This window comes from Spermophilus citellus (genome assembly GCF_964194105.1).
Source record: "Spermophilus citellus genome assembly, chromosome: 2".
NCBI lineage: Eukaryota > Metazoa > Chordata > Mammalia > Rodentia > Sciuridae > Spermophilus > Spermophilus citellus.
In genome coordinates this window covers 45347159-45368637 of record NC_138183.1, presented here as the reverse complement: position 1 = coordinate 45368637, position 21479 = coordinate 45347159, and the positions used below count along the sequence as shown (strand labels likewise).

General features: G+C 34.3%; 1 protein-coding gene across 8 annotated transcripts in view; it reads right to left on the bottom strand.

The window, feature by feature from the left end:
- Positions 1 to 21479, bottom strand: part of CAAP1 (caspase activity and apoptosis inhibitor 1) — a 460161-nt gene that overhangs the window by 398282 nt on the left and 40400 nt on the right. Inside the window, exon 6 of one of the 8 annotated variants that reach the window (XM_081264033.1) lies at positions 2848 to 3408. The exons of 6 other annotated variants lie outside the window; for them this stretch is intronic. In XM_081264033.1, the coding sequence (XP_081120159.1) occupies positions 3323 to 3408 (86 nt within the window). In that variant the 3' untranslated portion in view covers positions 2848 to 3322. Of the gene's footprint in view, positions 1 to 2847; positions 3409 to 13554; positions 15527 to 21479 lie in introns of those variants that run through there. One more of the 8 variants, XM_081264027.1, reaches the window with a different exon arrangement.

The following is a 21479-nucleotide window of genomic DNA, read 5'->3' as shown; positions in this document are numbered from 1 at the left end:
TGATATCATAGCATTCTTGATATTATATTCTCGTCTTCCATGTTTACTAATAAAAAAATTCCACAAAAAGCTATTACACAGATGTTTAACACCAAAACAATTGTTTTATAGCTAAAACTACATCAAGCAATCTTTTCCACTAAAAGACAAAAACTATATTTACTGATGCTTCCAGAATCTCTTTTCAGGCAGAGAGGTTTTTTGTTAAGTTGGTTTTTAGTTTTTCTTGAGACTATGTTATAAAGACTGATAAACATAATAGCAATAATACCAAATTTTCATTAAATTGGTGACTTAGAATATCACACTAAAAACAGAATATTATTTTAAAAATCTCATGTCAAATATATCTGGAGGATGAAGGGCAAGGATCAATTACCATAACTTCTAGCTCTTCTTTGAACTTTGAATGTTTCAGGGAAAGATATACTAAAACAGAAAAGTAATGAACAAATATAAATTGTTCACAGGAAACAACTTCTCTTTTAAAAGTGACACAGTGAATTCTCTCTTTTAAAAAACTTTTAAAACAGCAAAAAAAAAAAAACTTTTAAAAGAACATTAAAATACTGGTCCTTCTGAATCCATAGTTATGTTTCCATAAAGATAAAGGGAAGATTAGTAATGTGGAAGAAGGTGATAGGCAGAGGGGAGGAATGGGTAGGGAGAGGCAAAGCAGAATAAATTCTTAAAACATAATGTTATGTACATACATAAATATACCACAGGGAGCTTCACCTATATACATAGGTCAAAAGAACCAATCAAATATGAATAAATAGTGAGGGAAAGGAAGTCTAATAGAGGAAGGAATATGGGAGACAGGAAGGAGGATGGGAAGAAAAAGGGGGAAGGAAGGGGTGGATTATGAACTGAAAATGAATTCCATGCACGTATGAGTTTGTCGGAATGAATACAACTACTATGTATAACTATAAAACTCTAATAAAAAAAAGTGTTACATAATTTTACAGGGAAAAAAAGTTATGTGTTCACTTTAATATACAGTACTTTCTACTTCATAATTTAAAAAATCTTTCAGACAGGCGCAGTGGCACATACCTATAATCCCAGCTATTGAGGAGGTTGGGGCAGGAGGATCATAAGTTCCAGGCCGATCTGGACAACTCAGTGGGACCCTGTCTCAAAAAATAAAAAGGGCTCGGGGGTGTAGTTCAGTGGTAGTGTGCACCCGAGTTCAATCCCCAGTACCAAAAGACAAATAAATAAATAATCTTTCAACTGACAACAATTATTATAAATTATATCTAATAAAATTAAATTATGCTCTTAATGAGCAGTGCTAAATTGCTATTTTAGACTAACAACTTCTAAGTAAGATAACAAAAGCAGACTTTAGTTTTAAAAGAAAAATAACTTTTACCATCAAGGAAAATTCATCAAAATTAACAAAATAATTTTAAGAAAATTCTGAAAATAATTCAATAATATCATTTACATATAAATTATTTTCTTGGATATAAAATATTATTCATATACAAATAAGACTAAGTGTTTTTAAATAAAAACATACGCATACTCTCCACATGACAGTCTTTGAATCTATTCAAATTCCCACAGAAAACTAGGCAAAGCAATAGAAATACCAACACATTTAAAACTAAGTATACCCCCAAACTCCTTAATATAATCAGATTAGAACAAACCACTAACAAGTCATAAAACCATATCAGCACTTCTGTGGGAGAAAGAAAGGGAAGCCATCTGGACAGCTAAACAACATAAACAAAGGAGACATCTAAAATCAGTACAAATCATGGCAAGCCAATCTGAGGCTGTCAGCTGAAACTGGGAGGGGTTCTGTCTCTAATAGTAGCAGGTCAAAGTGAGGTCTAATAATACTATCTAAAAGGAGCTGGAGCAGTGTATCCCCCGAGAACTCCCTAAAGCAACCAGCCACGACTCTTGGACAGAGACCCACACTAAGAAGAAACGACTGACTCAAATTAAAACTGAGCTTTGTCATGGCTCCTTCATGAAAGCGCACTAACATGGCAAAGAGATTAAAAGGAATAATCCATTTTAGACAGTAAAAAGATGAGAGATGGGTCAAGAAAATTTTGGAAATTGGAACACAAATGAATGGGGACGACTTAGTAGGTGAAGATGGTTACAAGCTAAGTGCACAGAGAGACAAAAGTAAGAAGTAACATGATTCTAACAAACTCAAGTAAGGCACAGTAATGAGGATCCCAGGTTCTTCCTCAGAGTGGAAGGGGAACATGAAAGCTGGTCTCCACACACATAGGCAACAAGCATTCATTCATTCATTCATTCATCAGCTTCAAGATTCTGGCAAAGTGGAAGAGATTCTAAACTCAAACATACCAAGTAGAATTTTTGTTTTGTTTCGTTTTTGTTTTTCTTGTTACCAGTTATTCAACTAAGGGGTACTTAACCACTAAGTCATGTCCCCAGGCCTTTATTTTTTTGAGACAGGGTCTCACCAAGTTGCTTAGGGTCTAAGTTGCTAAGGCTGGTCTTGAACTTTCAACCCTCCAGTCTCAGCCTCCAGAATCGCTGAAATTACAGGCATGAAGAATTAAAGGCAGGGTTAGCCTATCGAAAATAGGTGGATTAAGTAAAAGTCTTCATATTGTGGATATCCAGCTGGAGAGAGAATTCCACCATTACAGAGCCTTAGTCACAAACTTCCAACTAGCTTTTTAGCGTCTTACTCATATATGCAAGCAGTAAAACATCAGCAAGCATTTTTTTAAAAAACAGAGAAAATATTGAATAGCAAAACAAATAAGAAAAAATTAACTTGAAGGAAACAGAAGGCAAGAAGTCAAAGAAAATAACCATTAAAATTAATATTTATCCATGAAATTGCTAAGCACAAGGCCTAGGCAAGGGCCAAGCAAGTCCTGACAGGTTCAATCAGTAGGAGAAGCAAGAATGCTTTTTTGATTCAGAAAGTTTATTACTTACACAGATAATGAGAAAATACATAATGAAATAGTCCATAGCCTTTGTGCTGTGTGATATCAACACAAAAGAGATCAGATGACAATACTATGGAGTGATGTGACACCTGCTGCTGTGCAGCTAATGCTTTGCTGCAGCTAAGCAATTTTATAGCCTATTAATAGCTCTGCCCTAAGGCAGGGGAAAGGTGGAAAGACTCATGTCTCAAAGGACCCAGAAAGGCAGGTAGGAAACAGCCTCAAGCCATTCTCTTGAAAGACAAGAAGACTTCCAGAATAAAGGCAGATGAGAAAATGGTCATGTAAGGGCTCCTCTTGAGACTGTCTTGCCATGTTCTTGGGAGGATCACAGGGTTTATGTCCATCCAGACTTAGTCAATCTGAAGTTCAAGCTCTGACTGCATGGCCAACCAGGATATGTGCAAGGTCACTGGGATCCCATGCTGGAGCCACTGCCCTATAGATACAAGAATAGAATGCTACTTTGAAAAGAGAATAGTCAGAAAATAAAAACAGCAAAAAGATCTTCTGGATATTAAAAATATGAAATTTTTAAAAAGTCATAGGAAAACAAAATTGAGAAAAAATATTAGAAAGTGGAAGAAAAAGGAAGTAGAAGCAATAAAAATTTAAAATTGGCCTAGATATATCAGAATGAGTACCAGGAATATAGATTATAAGAAAATAAAGGGGAAAAACTTACCGAAGAAATAATACAAACTTCCCAGAACTGAATGACTTCAATTTCTATCCCTGAGAGTTCACAATATTTAACTTACTGGATGAAAATATATCCATACCCTGACACATGGAGAAATTTCAGAAGAATCAGGATAAAGATCAGATCCTGACAACTTCCAAAGAGAAATAAATAGGACAAAACATTAAGTAACAAAAACCAGAATGACAAATGAATTCTCAAAAGCATCAGTGCAAGTTGGAAGGCACTGGTGCAGAGCTCCCAAGGATTTCCAGCCTAGACATCTGCACTCACATAAAGTTTCAATGGACAGAACTGAGCCATACTGTCACACAAATAAATAAAAAAAAATTTATTGTTCATGCTGTCCTTCATAGGAAGAATGTCAAAGTAAAGAAATAAGCCAAAAAAAGATGACAGAATTCAGGAAATGGGGGCCCCAACATGAGGTAAAGAGAAACCAATTCAGATTACCAAAGAACAGAATGTTCCAGAGGAATGTCTTTAAAGAAAAAAAAAATGATTATGCAATGTATCTTAACCTATTAAGGGATCTGTACTTCTAGAGGACAGCCTGGGTATAAGTTATATCTGCTATTAGAAATACTGAGCAACGAAGATGGCGGCGGGAAGTGAGTAAGCTGCTCCGTGCTCCGCGCCGCCACGCCCGCAGCGTATGTTGCCGCATCTTAAAAGAAGAAGTAAAGATCATTAAAGGAGATCTGTCGACAAAGACTCAGCACCGTGTCAAGAAAGGGGCCTAGGTGGAGTGAATCCGCCACGACTCCAGCCAAGGTGGAGTGAGTCCATCACGACTTCAGCGCGAGCAGTAAGGCTGCAGCCCCCGAGCTGCCCGGCTCCCTCGGCCCCTTCTCCTTCTCCTCTCCGCCTTTCCGCTTTGCTTCTCCCCGCCGTCTCTCCTCCCACACTCACTCCCTAAATCTGGATCTCAATTTCTTTCCCCCACCCCGCCCGCTCTCCCGCATGTCCAGTACCCGGCCCGCGCGGGTCCCGAGGCGCTGCCTCCCCTCCCCCAACCCGCACCCCCTCCCCGTGGGTCCCGAAGGCCACAGCTGGACCACCGCCGCCGCTTCCCACGCAGCACCATAGAGCAGACTCTTCACCGCGCGAGTGAGCTGCCGAGTAAAATGGAACAGCTGATAAGATGAGTGACAATTTAAAATCTAAGTGATCCAACATGGCGGCGGACGCAGAGAGATCAAGTCTCTAACCCCTTCAGCTGCGCGAGCATAGGGAGAAGTAAACTGTCAAAATACTGTTCGCTCAGGACCACTAGGCACTGTTGAGCTGAAGGGGATCCCGGGAGAACAGTCTGCCCCTCTCAGAACACACCGAGCCCAGATTGGGCTGCATTCTAGTTCTGGTTCGCCTGCTTCTCGTGACTCAGCACTAATGATCCCGCTGAAATAACTAGTCGGCCCATCTGAACTCATAGAGGTAAAAGCCACCTGAGCATGATAGTCAGACCCAGGGTATCGCTCCCACCAGTGCTGACAACAGAGGTCCCTTGCACCAGCTACCAGGGGAGTTGCTACCTGAGGGCAAACAAATTCGCTGGGGGTCCTCAGCCCCAAGCCCTACAAACTTAGGGTCTGAGGGAGGCAAACAGAAAGGGTGTGCCCAGGCATCCATGGAAACAGGGCTCCCAGGAGCAGCAGACCCAGCGTGTAGCCAGTATTGCGGTGAACGTCACAGGTGAGCAGGGCCTGGCTTGAAGAACCACAAGAGAAGGCCCTAGGCACTCAGGATTGGAGATCCGCACAGTCTGAGAAGAAGAGCTGAGGCATAGTGATTGGTTCCCACCCATCAAGAAGAGAAGCCTGGCCCAGTGGGCATAGCTCCACCTACTAGAAGAGAAGTTAATTGAGCTCTATGACTGCATTTATTATTATTATTTTTTTTAATGATTATTATTGGTATTTTTTTTAATTTTATTTTCACTTTTTGTTGTTGATGTTGTTGTTCTTTAACTTTCTTATTAATGGTTTCAATTTTTTTAAATTCTTTTTATTCTATTATTATTACTATTATTTTTTAAACTTTAATTTCCATTTGTTTATTATCATTATATTTTTTTGGTTTTAAATTTTTATTTTTTCGTTTTTTCTTTCTTTTCACTTTTTTCTTTTGTCTTTTCATTTGTTTTCAATTTTCTTATTCCCCCTTTCTTGAATTCTACCTGCCTACACTCACTCTCTTTAGTGACTTCTTCCCTTCCCTTCTAATATCTCTCCTCCCAAGCATCAAATAAATTTATAAGAGTAAACAGTAACTCAGCAGTCAAACAGAACAAGAAGTATCATGACCATAAAAAATCAAGGAAGAAAAGGAGTACAAAAAATGAAGGACAGCCTAAATATTCAGGAGGACCTAGAGTCATCAGAAAAATGGCAATATAAAGAACTCAAGGAACACCTTAGACAGATGGAAAGGAACCTTAAAGACCACATTGAAAATGAATTACATAAACAGATAAAAGAAGAAGTTAAGCATCTTTATCAGGAGATAGAGATTATAAAAAAAATCAAACAATAATTCTAGAAATGAAGGAAACGATAAACCAAATTAAAAACTCAATCGAGAGTATCACTAACAGAGTGGAGCAAGTAGAAGCCAGAACGTCCGATAATGAAGACAAAATATATCATCTTGAAAAGAGTCTAGCCAACTCAGATGGGCTGGTAAAAAATCACAAGAAAAACATCCAAGAGATTTGGGATAACTTAAAAAAACCAAACTTACAAGTCATCGGGATAGAGGAAGGCACAGAGTTTCATACCAAGGGAATGAGTAACCTGCTGAATGAAATAATTACAGAAAACTTTCCAGAAATAAAAAAGGAAACAGATATACAAATTGAAGATGCATACAGGACACCGAGCACACAAAATCAAAGTAGACCAACGCCAAGACACATTGTTATGAAGATATCCAATATACAGAACAAAGAGAAAATATTAAAAGCTACAAGAGAAAAGAGGCAGATTACATTTAGGGGTAAACCAATAAGGTTAACAACGGATTTTTCATCTCAGATGCTGAAAGCGAGAAGATCCTGGAACAATGTATTTCAAACACTGAAAGACAATGGATGCCAACCAAGAATTCTGTATCCAGCAAAATTAAGTTTCAGGTATGACAACGAAATAAAAATCTTTCATGATAAAAAAAAGCTAAAAGAATTTGTAGCCAGAAAACCAGCATTGCAAATCGTCTTGAGCAAAACTCTACACGAGGAAGAAATGAAAAACAATAACCAAAACCATCAGCGGGAAGTGCCTTGGTAAAGACAGAGGATGGGGGGAAAGCTAATCATGGAGAAACAAACTAAATTAGAAAAAAAAAAAAAAAGAGATAAATAATCAAACATGGCAGGAAGTACAAACCATATATCAATAATAACTCTAAACGTTAATGGCTTAAACTCTCCAATAAAGCGACATAGGCTGGTAACATGGATTAAAAAAACAAATCCAACAATATGCTGCCTCCAGGAGACACATCTGATTGGAAAAGACATACACAGGCTCAAGGTAAAAGGTTGGGAAAAAATATACCACGCACACGGTCCTCGAAAGCAAGCATGGGTGGCCATTCTCATATCGAATAAAATCGACTTCAAGACTAAGTTAATCAAAAGGGATAAGGAAGGACATTATATACTGTTAAAAGGAACCATTCACCAACAAGACATAACAATTATCAATATTTATGCACCAAATAATGGCGCTGCGACGTTCAAAAAACAAACTCTCCTCAAGTTCAAGAATCAAATAGACAACAACACAATAATTATGGGTGACTTCAACACACCTCTCTCACCATTGGACAGATCCTCCAAACAAAAGTTGAATAAAGAAACTATTGACCTCAATATCACAATCAATAACCTAGACTTAACTGACATATATAGAATATAGCAACCATCATCAAGTGGATATACATTTTTCTCAGCAGCACATGGATCCTTCTCAAAAATAGACCATATATTATGCCATAGGGCAACCCTCAGTAAATATAAAGGGGTGGAGATAATACCATGCATTTTATCTGATCATAATGGAATGAAACTGGAAATCAATGATAAAAGAAGGAAGGAAAAATCCTACATCACATGGACAATGAACAATACGTTACTGAATGATCAATGGGTTACAGAAGACATAAAGGAGGAAATCAAAAAATTCTTAGAGATAAATGAAAATACAGACACAACATATCGGAATCTATGGGACACAATGAAAGCAGTTTTAAGAGGGAAATTCATCGCCTGGAGGTCATTCCTCAAAAAAAGGAAAAACCAACAAATAAATGAGCTCACACTTCATCTCAAAGCCCTAGAAAAGGAAGCAAATGTAGCAAAAGGCAAGAATTAATTAAAATCAGAGCAGAAATCAATGAAATTGAAACAAAAGAAACTATTGAAAAAATTAACAAAACAAAAAGTTGGTTCTTTGAAAAAATAAACAAGATCGACAGACCCTTAGCTATGCTAACGAAGAGAAGAGAGAGAACTCAAATTACTAGCATACGAGATGAAAAAGGCAATATCACAACAGATGCTACAGAAATAAAGAAGACAATTAGAAATTACTTTGAAAACCTATATTCCAATAAAATAGAAGATAGTGAAGACATTGATAAATTTCTTAGGTCATATGATTTGCCCAGACTGAGTCAGGAGGATACACACAATTTAAACAGACCAATATCAATGGATGAAACAGAAGAAGCAATCAAAAGACTACCAACCAAGAAAAGCCCAGGACCAGATGGGTACACAGCGGAGTTTTACAAAACCTTTAAAGAAGAATTAATACCAATACTTTTCAAGTTATTTCAGGAAATAGAAAAAGAGGGAGCTCTACCAAATTCATTCTATGAGGCCAACATCACCCTGATTCCAAAACCAGACAAAGACACCTCAAAGAAAGAAAACTACAGACCAATATCTCTGATGAACCTAGATGCAAAAATCCTCAATAAAATTCTGGCGAATCGGATACAAAGGCACATCAAAAAAATTGTGCACCATGATCAAGTAGGATTCATCCCTGGGATGCAAGGATGGTTCAATATACGGAAATCAATAAATGTTATTCACCACATCAATAGACTTAAAGATAAGAACCATATGATCATCTCCATAGATGCAGAGAAAGCATTCGACAAAGTACAGCATCCCTTTATGTTCAAAACATTAGAAAAACTAGGGATAACAGGAACTTACCTTGACATTGTAAAAGCTATCTATGCTAAGCCTCAGGCTAGCATCATTCTGAATGGAGAAAAATTGAAGGCATTCCCTCTAAAATCTGGAACAAGACAGGGATGCCCCCTATCACCACTTCTATTCAATATATTTCTCGAAACACTGGCCAGAGCAATTAGACAGATGAAAGAAATTAAAGGCATAAAAATAGGAAAAGAAGAACTTAAATTATCACTATTTGCGGATGACATGATTCTATACCTAGAAGACCCAAAAGGGTCTACAAAAAAAACTACTAGAACTAATAAATGAATTCAGCAAAGTGGCAGGATATAAAATCAACACACATAAATCAAAGGCATTTCTGTATATGAGCGACAAAACTTCTGAAACGGAAATGAGGAAAAACACTCCATTCACAATATTCTCAAAAAAAAATAAAATACTTGGGAATCAACCTAACAAAAGAGGTGAAAGATTTATACAATGAAAACTACAGAACCCTAAAGAGAGAAATAGAAGAGGATCTTAGAAGATGGAAAAATATACCTTGTTCATGGATAGGCAGAACTAACATCATCAAAATGGTGATATTACCAAAAGTTCTCTATAGGTTTAATGCAATGCCAATCAAAATCCCAATGGCATTTCTTGTAGAAATAGATACAGCAATCGTGAAATTCATATGGAAAAATAAAAGACCCAGAATAGCAAAAACAATTCTAAGCAGGAAGTGTGAATCAGGTGGTATAGCGATACCAGATTTCAAACTATATTACAGAGCAATAGTAATAAAAACAGCATGGTACTGGTACCAGAACAGGCGGGTGGACCAATGGTACAGAATAGAGGACACAGAGACTAATCCACAAAGCTACAACTATATTATATTGATAAAGGAGCTAAAAACATACAATGGAGAAAGGATAGCATCTTCAACTAACGGTGTTGGGAAAACTGGAAATCCATATGCAACAAAATGAAACTGAATCCCCTCCTCTCGCCGTACACAAAAGTCAACTCAAAGTGGATCAAGGAGCTAGATATTAAATCAGAGACTCTCCGTCTGATAGAAGAAAAAGTTGGCTCCAATCTACATATTGTGGGGTCGGGCTCCAAATTCCTTAATAGGACACCCATAGCACAAGAGTTAATAACAAGAATCAACAAATGGGACTTTCTTAAACTGAAAAGTTTTTTCTCAGCAAGAGAAACAATAAGAGAGGTAAATAGGGAGCCTACATCCTGGGAACAAATTTTTATTCCTCACACTTCAGATAGAGCCCTAATATCCAGAGTATACAAAGAACTCAAAAAATTAGACAATAAGATAACAAATAACCCAATCAACAAATGGGCCAAGGACCTGAACAGACACTTCACAGAGGAGGACATACAATCAATCAACAAGTACATGAAAAAATGCTCACCATCTCTAGCAGTCAAGGAAATGCAAATCAAAACCACCCTAAGATACCACCTCACCCCAGTAAGATTGGCAGCCATGATGAAGTCAAACAACAATGAGTGCTTTCGAGGATGTGGGGAAAAGGGTACTCTTGTACACTGCTGGTGGGACTGCAAACGGGTGCAGCCAGTTTGGAAAGCAGTATGGAGATTCCTGGGAAAGCTGGGAATGGAACCACCATTTGACCCAGCTATTGCCCTTCTCGGACTACTTCCTGAAGACCTTAAAAGAGCACACTACAGGGATACTGCCACATCGATGTTCATAGCAGCACAATTCACAATTGCTGTACTGTGGAATCAACCCAGATGCCCTTCAATAGATGAATGGATAAAAAAAAATGTGGCATTTATACACCATGGAGTATTACGCAGCATTAAAAAATGACAAAATCACGGAATTTGCAGGGAAATGGATGGCACTAGAGCAGATTATGCTTAGTGAAGTTAGCCAATCCCTAAAAATCAAATACCAAATGTCTTCTTTGATATAATGAGAGCAACTAAGAACAGAACAGGGAGGAAGAGCAGGAAGAAAAGATTAACATTAAACAGAGATATGAGGTGGGAGGGAAAGGGAGAAAAAAAGGGAAATCGCATGGAAATGGAAGGAGACCCTCACTGTTATACAAAATTACATATAAGAGGTTATGAGGGGAATGGGATAACAAACATGGAGGGAAATGAATTACAGTAGATGGGGTAGAGAGAGAAGACGGGAGGGGAGGGGAGGGGGATAGTAGAGGATAGGAAAGGTAGCAGAATACAACAGTCACTAATATGGCAGTATGTAAAAATGTGATGTGTAACCGATGTGATTCTGCAATCTGTATTTGGGGTAAAAATGGGAGTTCATAACCCACTTGATTCTAATGTATGAAATATGATATGTCAAGAGCTTTGTAATGTTGTAAACAACCAATAAAAAAAAGAAATACTGAGCAAATGAAATAATTAGGCAATTACATTAATTCTAAAAAATTTAAAAACAAAATTGGACCAAAGAAGGAAATACAATTACAGATATACACAGTTCAGCTGTGCACAGTAATCCCAGAGTCAAAGCAGTTATAATTGTTGAACACTTACTTTACCAGAAAGTGTAATGTAAGTGCAATATAGGGAGGATGAAGGAAGGAATGTTTCGGGGAGAGGAAGAGGAACTAGAGCTTAGTCTTCATATTCCAAAATATAAAACAGATAAATCTAAAACCAAAATATCAGGAAGCAGCAGAATAGTCATGTTATTTTGCAACAGACAGAGATAATGCTATAAGAAATAGCTAAAGACTTGAAAGTGTTTACCTCTCTGTAGCAATAGCTACATATAAAAAGGACAGAGAAAGAAAGTGCTATTTTTCACTAGATTCTTAGGGGGAAAACCTTAAATTTATTTATGTATTATTTTGAAATAAATAAAATAAGAAGTTAAAATAATAAAAGCTAAAATAAAATGAGTAATTATAGGCCGTATACTTACCAAGAGATCCTGACAGTGAAGACTGTAGTAAGGGGGAAAAACATGGAAACTCGATTGATGTTCATATCCAGCAAGAGCAAGGAACAGAGACTAAATAAAATTGCTTCATTTTGAATTGGAGGGGGAGGGACTAGAGGATATAAGAAATACATATGAAAAGAATTCTGTTTTCATAAATTTTACTATATTGTGTATTGGGATCACAGACCAATATAGCTGAAAGAATGGGGCTGGGGATGTGGCTCAAGGGGTAGCGCGCTCGCCTGGCATGCGTGTGGCCCAGGTTCGATCCTCAGCACCACATACAAACAAAGATGTTGTGTCCGCCGAAAACAAAAAAATAAATAAATATTAAAAAAAAAAGAAATCATATATTTGGCTAATAATTTACTTCCCTCATTTTACAGTCATTTGTATACAGCTGGTTAGGGCAGAATCAGAACTCTCTGCTCTTAACTCACACATTCTTTTCATCTCAGAACACCTGTAAATAGTTATCAAATATCAAGGAAATATATCTGAGTTTCTATTGGTATAGTCATTAGAGCACTTGTTTAAAAAGGGAATCTACCTAAATATAAAAAGAAAAATTAAACGTAACTAAAAATGAAGTTTTAAGTTAAAGCACTGGTCTTTTTCAGAATTAGATATGATCAAAGCAAAGTATCTCTGCCTGGACTCTCTTTTCTTTCTTTTTATGATGGCACTGAACTAAGAACTTTAAAAACTTTCAGACTACCTAAATATGTGACCCAAATATCGCTTCACTCCTGCTTTATCTACATTAAAAATGACACTGAAAAATGAATATTTCTTTGCAATTTGTATTACTCTTCCAGTGATTCAGCATGCCTTTACTCTGATAACTAATCATGCTCTAGGATCTAACATTTTGCTGAAAACTGGTTTTGGCAAAAACATTTATAATGAAAGGATACACTGCATGATAATCTTAAGGAACTGGTTGTGTTCAATAGAAAGATTTGAGGGTTTGGGGTGATTTTTCATAATTGCAATGTTTTACTAGTAACTGGGCAATAAGCTTTCAAAATACATGTCAATCAATATGTAAGAACATTTCGAAGTGATCCAAGGCCTACTGCTTGGGACAGCTGCTCATTAATGCAGAGGACCTGTAATCAGTTGCCATACAACATTCAAAATTTGGGTCAAATCCCAATTCAAATACTAGAATTATTTGATATTAAGTGGAAAATTTGGCTGCCATTTTTTCTCTTTTAGCTTAATTACCAATTAATTATTACCCAAACATTTTCCTTACCTTAACAAAAGGAAAGAATCAAGCATAAAAAGAAGCAACAGGTTTATCTTTACTCATCAATCTGTCCCATGCTAAAATCTATAACATCTCTGGGTTTAAGATTTGTCTTTAAGACTGAAGACCTTAGAAGCAATAAATACCTGTGAACTAACTTTTTAAATGGCAGCCTCAGATCAATGAGGCACTTTCCTATTAGGCATTTCTAAAACAAATTTATTCCTATTTTCTAAAACCCGTCATTTTCAAACAGTTCTTAAATCTGTTCACATTAAAAAGACAGAGAGAGGAAAAAAAGCTGTTTCTTTTTTTTTTTTTCTTTTTTTAAAGTTAGGAATCTCAGTAGTCTCTAATTCACTCAGTTCATTCTGTTTCACAAATATCTACTCCAATCAAATATTCTCCAAAGCATTTTGCACACTGAACAGAAGAGACACACAGTACTTCAAGAGATGAGGGCTTTAATAATCCACAACACTCAGACCTTTTCCTACTCTTACGTTTAATCACACAAATGCCATTTATCACATTTTATAATTAGTAAGCAGCAATACAGTTTAGTTTGTACTACTTTATTATTTTAACTTTTAGCTTAAGCTGGACTAGAAGAATTATTTTACCATAATCAATGCTTTCTCATGATGAAGTGATAACTGTGAGCACTATTTAAGTCATCTTCACATTTACCAGCCTAAAAGAAATACTTCAAATGACACAGGTTTCTATGCTTTGTTAGATTTGGAGAGGAAGATAGTGACAGGATTATTTAAAGACGTGTTCAGAAGCAAAATGTAAATTTGTAACTGTAACACCAATGTTTCACAAATGTCCTCTATATCCATTTAAAATACCCTCTAAAATAAACATATAATTAAGTCAGCTAGTAAAACAATCCCTGCAAGGTATGTATAAGGAAAATCCTCATTATCAGTAGAACATGACTTATAAATAAAATATACTACATTTGTTTTCAAATATAAAAACAGCTCCAGATTTATATTTTAGAAAAAAATTAATTTATTTTAAGTTAAGGGACCCTATCTAAATTTATTTTGGTATCAAACAACTGCAATTACCAATTGGGGGGAACATTTGTAATTGTGATAGGATGCTAATTTGTTTACAAAAACTATACAAAATTAGACTAATTATAACATAAACTTATCAAAAGTTCTTGAAATTAACTTTACTTTCGGAAAAGTATCAAAAGTCTTTAGATTCAGAATGGTAAGTCTTTTATTATTTTTGATTCATAAAATTATAGCACATCAGATCTTCAGGCAACACCACCAGATGAACCTTGTAGAATAAAACAGTCTCCTTTTCCTGACAGCTTGGAATGTAAATCAAAATTGTTCCTTTTTATTGAAGGAAAAAAAAAAAACTTGAACAAAGTGTTCAATAGGATCAAATACCTGTTAGGATGGCTTGTCTGCTGGAATTTAATATGGGCAATTAATTCTATATTATTAAAAATTGCCTTAAACTGAGTCTTTTTTTTTCTTTATAAAAAAAGTTTTACTCAGTCATAAAGAGCAGATCTCTAAGCCTTACAACAAAAACTACTACTCAGTTTTAACCAGGAAATCCATATTCACAGATGGCATCTTCAAAACAGTAAATATTTTAAAATTACATATACACAAAACAAAATTTCTTAAACCATTAACAAATCTAGAAGCAAAAATTTTAATATTTATTGCAAAATAGAAGTCGCCTTAAGAGAAACATGCTTGGTCAATCCTTAAAGCTTTTGGGTCTGTTGTCAAACATTTAAAAACAAAGAAAAAAAATACCATGACTCTTCCCTAATGGCTTTGAAGATAGTATTTGCAAACATAGCTATTCATCTAAAATAGCATTCGTATGTGCCATAAATTCAAACACACATCTATAATATAAAAGTTTAAAAAACAAAACAAAAACAATAAGTATTTTAGGCCTAGGATGAGTTTACCTAATAGGGTTACATAAGAAATACCACATAAGACCCCAAATAAACTTTAGATACAAAATTATAGGATGTGGCTTCATCAAACACACCTAAAATTCAAACTCAAGTTAAATAACTAGGCTGGTTTTTTTATATCACCAGCTTTCATTAGGGCTTTAATTGCTCTTGCCCTCATCTCAAGTTCTAGCAGTTCTAGTTGCTGTGCTGAAGGCTGAACATCTTCTGGTGGAGGAACAGTCAGGGTGGCTGCTTTTGGTTCCTTTGGGCTAGACTCTGCCAGTCCCAGAATCTCATTCACACTTTTTTCAATATCTTTTTCCAGGTCATCTATCTGACCAGCTTCACTCTGGACTGTATTTTCTGTGGCCTCAGGAGCAGCTGCTTCTTCGTTGCACGGGCCTTCTATGTCGCTGTCATAAGCATCTGCATTTATACTGAGTACATCACTATCTTCCCCTTTGCCTGTAACAACAAAAAATGGGAAAAGAACCTTGTAACCTAAATGCCCTGCGTTGAAATTTCCTTACTATTCATGACTAAAGGGCTACTTGGACCCCACCTCCCACCTTGGAGTCCAAAGCACAATCCATTATCCCACTGGCTCAAGTTTCAAACAGATCAAATTTCATGTAAATTCTATTTTTTATTGCAATTTATTACAACACAGAAGTACTGGGAAACATATTCCATCATGTGGAGCACCCATGATCTCTCTTCCTAATAAAAATATTGTAATATTTTATATCACAATGAGGCTTCCACATTACAAACTGTAAGTTGATGGGGGAAACTCTTTGGATAGAGTACTTTTTATTGAAGAAGTAAAATTTCCTTCTAGAAGGTATTTAAAATTCTTTGCTTTATAAACTACAAAAAAAGGGAAAATATCATCAGCAAGCTGGACACTTTGTGCATTGCAATTATCCTAAATCTTTTCATATGCTTTTTCAAACACTTGGTTCTGAATCAATAAATTAAAAGAGAATGCCTAAGGCCATTTTCTAAGATAAAATAAGTCTCCATGAAGAGAGTTTTTAATTAATAAAATTAATACAGCATGATTTTTAAAAACGCATTTGTTCTAAAACTTCTATAACTGATATTAAGACCTCAAATTATAAATAGATTATGAATCTCAACCACCTCGGCCTTCATGCTGAATACCACTTAAATCCAGGCGTCATCTATAACATTAGGTACTCATACCTCAAATTTATTTATCTCTTAAGTACCTAATTTTTTTGAAAAGTAATGATTTTCAAAATGTTGGCTTTGATAACTTTCTTTAATAGTAAGGAAAACTTATTTACAAAACACAGATCAATAGATGGAAAATGCTAATAATAGAACATATGGGAAGGACAAACAATTCTATTCCATTGTTATAAAACAATTTACTGACCTTGACCAACCTTCCTACATTTAAAAAAAATTTTTTTTTAGTTGTAGTCAGATACAATCCTTTATTTATTTATTTTTATTTGGTGCTGAGGCTCAAACTCAGTGCATCGAGCGTGCTAGGAGAGCGCTCTACCACTAAGCCACAACCCCAGCCCCACCTTCCTATATTCTTATAATTAAAAAACAACTCCCTATTCCAAAATTAAAGTGGAAAATAAATCAATAAATTATTTTGCATCTACAAATAAAATGTATAAAAATATAGTTGGAATTTTAATTATCTGATGCCAGGGAATATTTTATGTATCTCCCCAAAGCAGCAAGTATTTCCAAATAACAAGAGAAAATTTACAGAAAAAGGAATATTGCCTTTTGTCTTAAGAAATAATGTTTTATTACTGTCATGTACAATTAAAAAGAACAAAATTTTAAAAAGAAATAATGCTTTATATTAAGTATTCTAATTTAAGTCAAAAACAAATTCAAGAAAAGATGTGCGGAGTTGTCCAAAGCGCAGAAAGTTAATTTTAGTGCCTAGCAAGCTTTAACCTAACATTCTAATTCTAAATCTGACGTCACTAATTTGAAATGAAAATTTTCAAACTTTTCAAAAGATTTTAAAATACAAATTTTTGAAAAATGTGATTTATTTTTCTATTATTAGATAATGAACAGAATAGTAATGAACAGAATGGGTGACTGAGAGGGGGAAAATCTGAAAGTTAGGATAATTTAGTCCTAATTCTTAGACTGCCATTAAGTATGCCATTTGGGCATACCCTAACCTTTTCAATTTCTCTGCTATGAAAATGAAGGAAAGCCAGATATGGTGGTGCATTCCTGTAATTCCATCTACTTGGGAGGCTGAGACAGGAGGATGGGAAATTTAAGCTCAGTCTGAGCAATTTAGTGTGACTCTATCTCAAAATAAAAATTAAAAAGAAAAAGAAAGAAAATTATCCAAGAGTATCTTTAAAGACCAAGGTCATAACATAATAGTAAATTAAATCAACAGAAAAATATACAGTGAGTAAACTGTCCTCTCTTTCCCCCTAAGATATGGTTACCACTCACTTTTCACTTAACATATTCATCATGTGGATTATGCCAAAAGAAATTTCCGACAGTCGTAGCCACAAATATTAAGTAAATTATGCTCTATTATTTTTTACCAACTTTTTTTGATAAGATATTTTAGAGAAAAGTAATGTCTCAACTTTATAACTGAGGTTTACTTATTATTCCATGAGTCCAGAGACCAGTATCTAATGACAAAACTACGCACAACTACACAATCCCACATAGGCTGTCACAAAATTAAAAGTAGAAAAATTCCTATGAAATTAATTTGCTTTGAATTTATATGGGGGTAAATTTGACTGTCATTGTCACATACCACCAGCTTATAATTCTACAAAGAGGCTACAGGGATTTATAAGAGTATGTGTAATATTTTTAAAAGGGAAATAAATGTTTATTAAGTTCATTTTATTTTATTTTCCTGGGGAGGAAGTCTACACTCTCAAATACTTTCTAAGTGGCTAAGAAGCACCAAGTTATATACATACTATCACTTAATTCAGATCATTTTTAAAACTGTTTATGTAAGCTTCTTTAGAAATGAATCCCAGCTAAAGAACTACTCTTCCCTAAGCTTACATAATAAAATCTTCATTTTATAAAATTATCAGTATCAAAGATTCAGGATCAAAATATTTAAGTATACAAGCCCAATATTTCAAAGGAAAAAAAATCTGGATACTCTTTTTCATTTATGTTCTCTATGGATGTTTCAAACATTTCAGTAAGCAGAAAGTGGGTTTTGCTTCATTTTTTTGCTTTTATATAAAAAAATAGTACATCTAACTTATCACTGAAGAAATGATACCCTATACATTTGGTGTTCTGTTTACATTTAAAATTATAATTCATAATCCAAATGACCAGGTTGTCAGTAATACAGTAATTCTAAACATATTCATAGATTCCATCTGTCCATAAATAACCATATCACACATGCCAAAATTTTGTAGAATTATACAAATGAAATGACTTAGCAAAGCACTTTATTTTACAAATTTGAGAACAAGTGACATGACTTATATAATAGGACACAATAAATTCTTTGAAGATTTTAGTACCATACCTCAGGTATTTTCCACTATTGCTGAATTTAGTTCATTCTAGCAGAATTAGTAACTCACATTTTTAAAAGCATCATGTGCAAACATGAATACATTTCCAAAAATAATTTACTCTCATCATTGGCATTAAAAAAATCATAGGTTTTTTCTATCAATTATGATTCTCAAAGTAAAAAGGGTAAACATTATACATTTTTTAAAGAAATAACTTTATCCTTAATGCCTCCAAGTGCTTAAAATTTCAGTGTCATTATGTTCTGTTCTTCAGATCTACCATTCTGCATGCATGTGAGCATATACACAAACATTTGTATGTATGTGTGTGTTTTCAGGGAAAACGAGTATTCTCTTAAGTTATATAAGAATTCCACAAAGAGCAGCTGAGGCTGTGGCTCAGTGGTAGAGCGCTCACCTAGCATGCGTGAGGCACTGGGTTTGATCCTCAGCACCACATAAAAATAAAATAATAATAAAGATATTTTGCCCACCTAGAACTAAAAAATAAATATTAAAAAAAGAGTTCCACAAATAACAAATATGTCACAATCCCACTATCATGTGGGATAAAAAAATTTTCTTTTAAAAAAAGTTTTTTATGATATCAATAGTATATTAATGAATGTGATTTTTTTTGGTATTGTATAATAAAATCTATCAATGTTTGTAAGATCTTTATAGTCGGTGAACCAATATCTTCTAAGTAACAAATGCATGATGGTACAAAATTATGTGTAACTAAAAGATCAATCCAGAATACAAATTAACCAATGAATTCTAATGTAACTAGAGTATGAAATATTCACTGATATGGTTTCAGACCCAAATTTCAACTATCCTTTAAAAAACTACCAGTTTGGGTTTAGTATTAAAGAATATTCACAATTGTCTGAAATGGTTATTAAAATCCTTCTCCATTTTCTAACTACATATTTCTACGTAGTTGGATTTTCTCCATATCCTTTAACCAAAACACTATATCCCAGAGAAGGAATATAAAAGCTAACAGAGATTTACACACATGTAAAAAACTATGCCATTCTTCTCATCAATTTTTGTTTTAAGAAATGAAGTTATTTTCATAAAAATTTTATTTAATAGTGGGCTTAGTTTTATTTTTAAATAGGTTAACAAATATTTCAAAATTTAAAAAAGAATTCCACAAAGAAGCATCATCAAGTTTTCACACAGGTTTATGATGATGAATAAGGATAACAAATCAACTAAACGGCAAATCATTTCTACTCCTTTAAATAAAACCTAACCAGTAATAAAAGATAATACAGGTAATGTGGTTCTATTTTTGTGTGTGTGTGTTATCTATTTTTAATGAAGCTTTAGAATTCGTTTCCACAAAGTTACATTCAAAAATTACTCTGATAATAATTAGAAGTAATCATATAACATAATAAAAATCTTAAAAATCAGTTTGTAAACTAAATAAATTTGCAAACTTATTTAGTGGGCTTAAGTCCACTTAATTTTTCAAGCTTTATTAAAGACTTACAGGAAAAAAGAAAATAAAGACATAATAATCAAAAACAGCACGGCAAAGAGCAAATAAAAAATTAGATTCAAGTTGCTGATGTCACAAAGCAGCAAAATAACTAAACATTTCACAAAGAAAAAAAAAGATATATTTCTTACATTAATTTTGTTCCTCCAGTAAGATGGGTGATCCCTAAAATATTACATACAATTTAAGACACTTCAGGGAGACTTTCCTGCAGAGTACCCACTGAAGTAACAGAGACAGATACTTAGAAAAATAATAGCATAGCATAACAATTCTCAATTAACTGAGGATAAGATTAATAAATAGTCTTTCCTAAGTAAACGGAACAAAATTGTAAATCCACAAAGGAAAAGAATCAACAGATTTAGCTAAATAAAACTGGTATACGACTTTTGAAAAAGGAAAAACACAAGTAAAATTTTAAGAACAGACTACAAAAAATATTATCAAATACATTTATAAAAATGCAAATATAAGAATATACAGAACATCTATTTGTCTTTAGGGAAAAAAAACATGAACAAAGGAACAAGTCATGAATTTCAAAAAACAGGAAAACAAAGGGCCAATAAATATAAGCAAAAAATGCTCTACCCAGTTTCTAATTAGGCAAATGCAAATTTAAAAAGATATTACTTTTTACTATGAGTAAAAAACAGAATTTTAATTTTTCTGGAAAAAAGATAGTACATTAGTAAGAGAGAAAAATTACCAAGATATATATCTTTAAAGTCAAAAAGTAAATCAAAGAGTAATAATCATATTTTTTGCTAAAAATGATATAAGTATTTTTGATTATTAATAGTGATTACTCCTGGTGTTTGGGGGGGGGGGGTAAAAGTAGAGGAGGAAAATGAATTTTCTAATTTTACTGTAGACTACATGAGTTATTTTTAAAAGAACATAATCTTGAAACAAGTGCTAAAAGAAAAAAAACAATTAGTATTAGTTAACAAGAAAAGATACCATCTAAAAATTAAAAAATAAAAGTTTTGCAGGATTTTTAAAAAATATAAATAGACAGGATCCAACTGACAGAAAAATAAAAGCAAAGCAAAACCAAACCACAGAAGAGGGCAATTCTTCTTTACAAATCTTGGAAGCAAGGAAGAGTTAACTATGGAACAAATGGCACAAAAATTAAAATTAAATTGCCTCAGAATCAATGGAGCCAACTGAACTCCATTCCTTTCCTTCCTTGCTACTATCCCATCTACTTTACATCAAAGTAAGAGCATTTACTGACCTTTCTAAACAGCTGCTGAAGAAACCCAAACCAGCTACTACAAAAACCCAGTTACAACAAAAGAAGTACCAAGATGAATAAAGGAAGAAGTAAATTCAGGGATCAGAATAA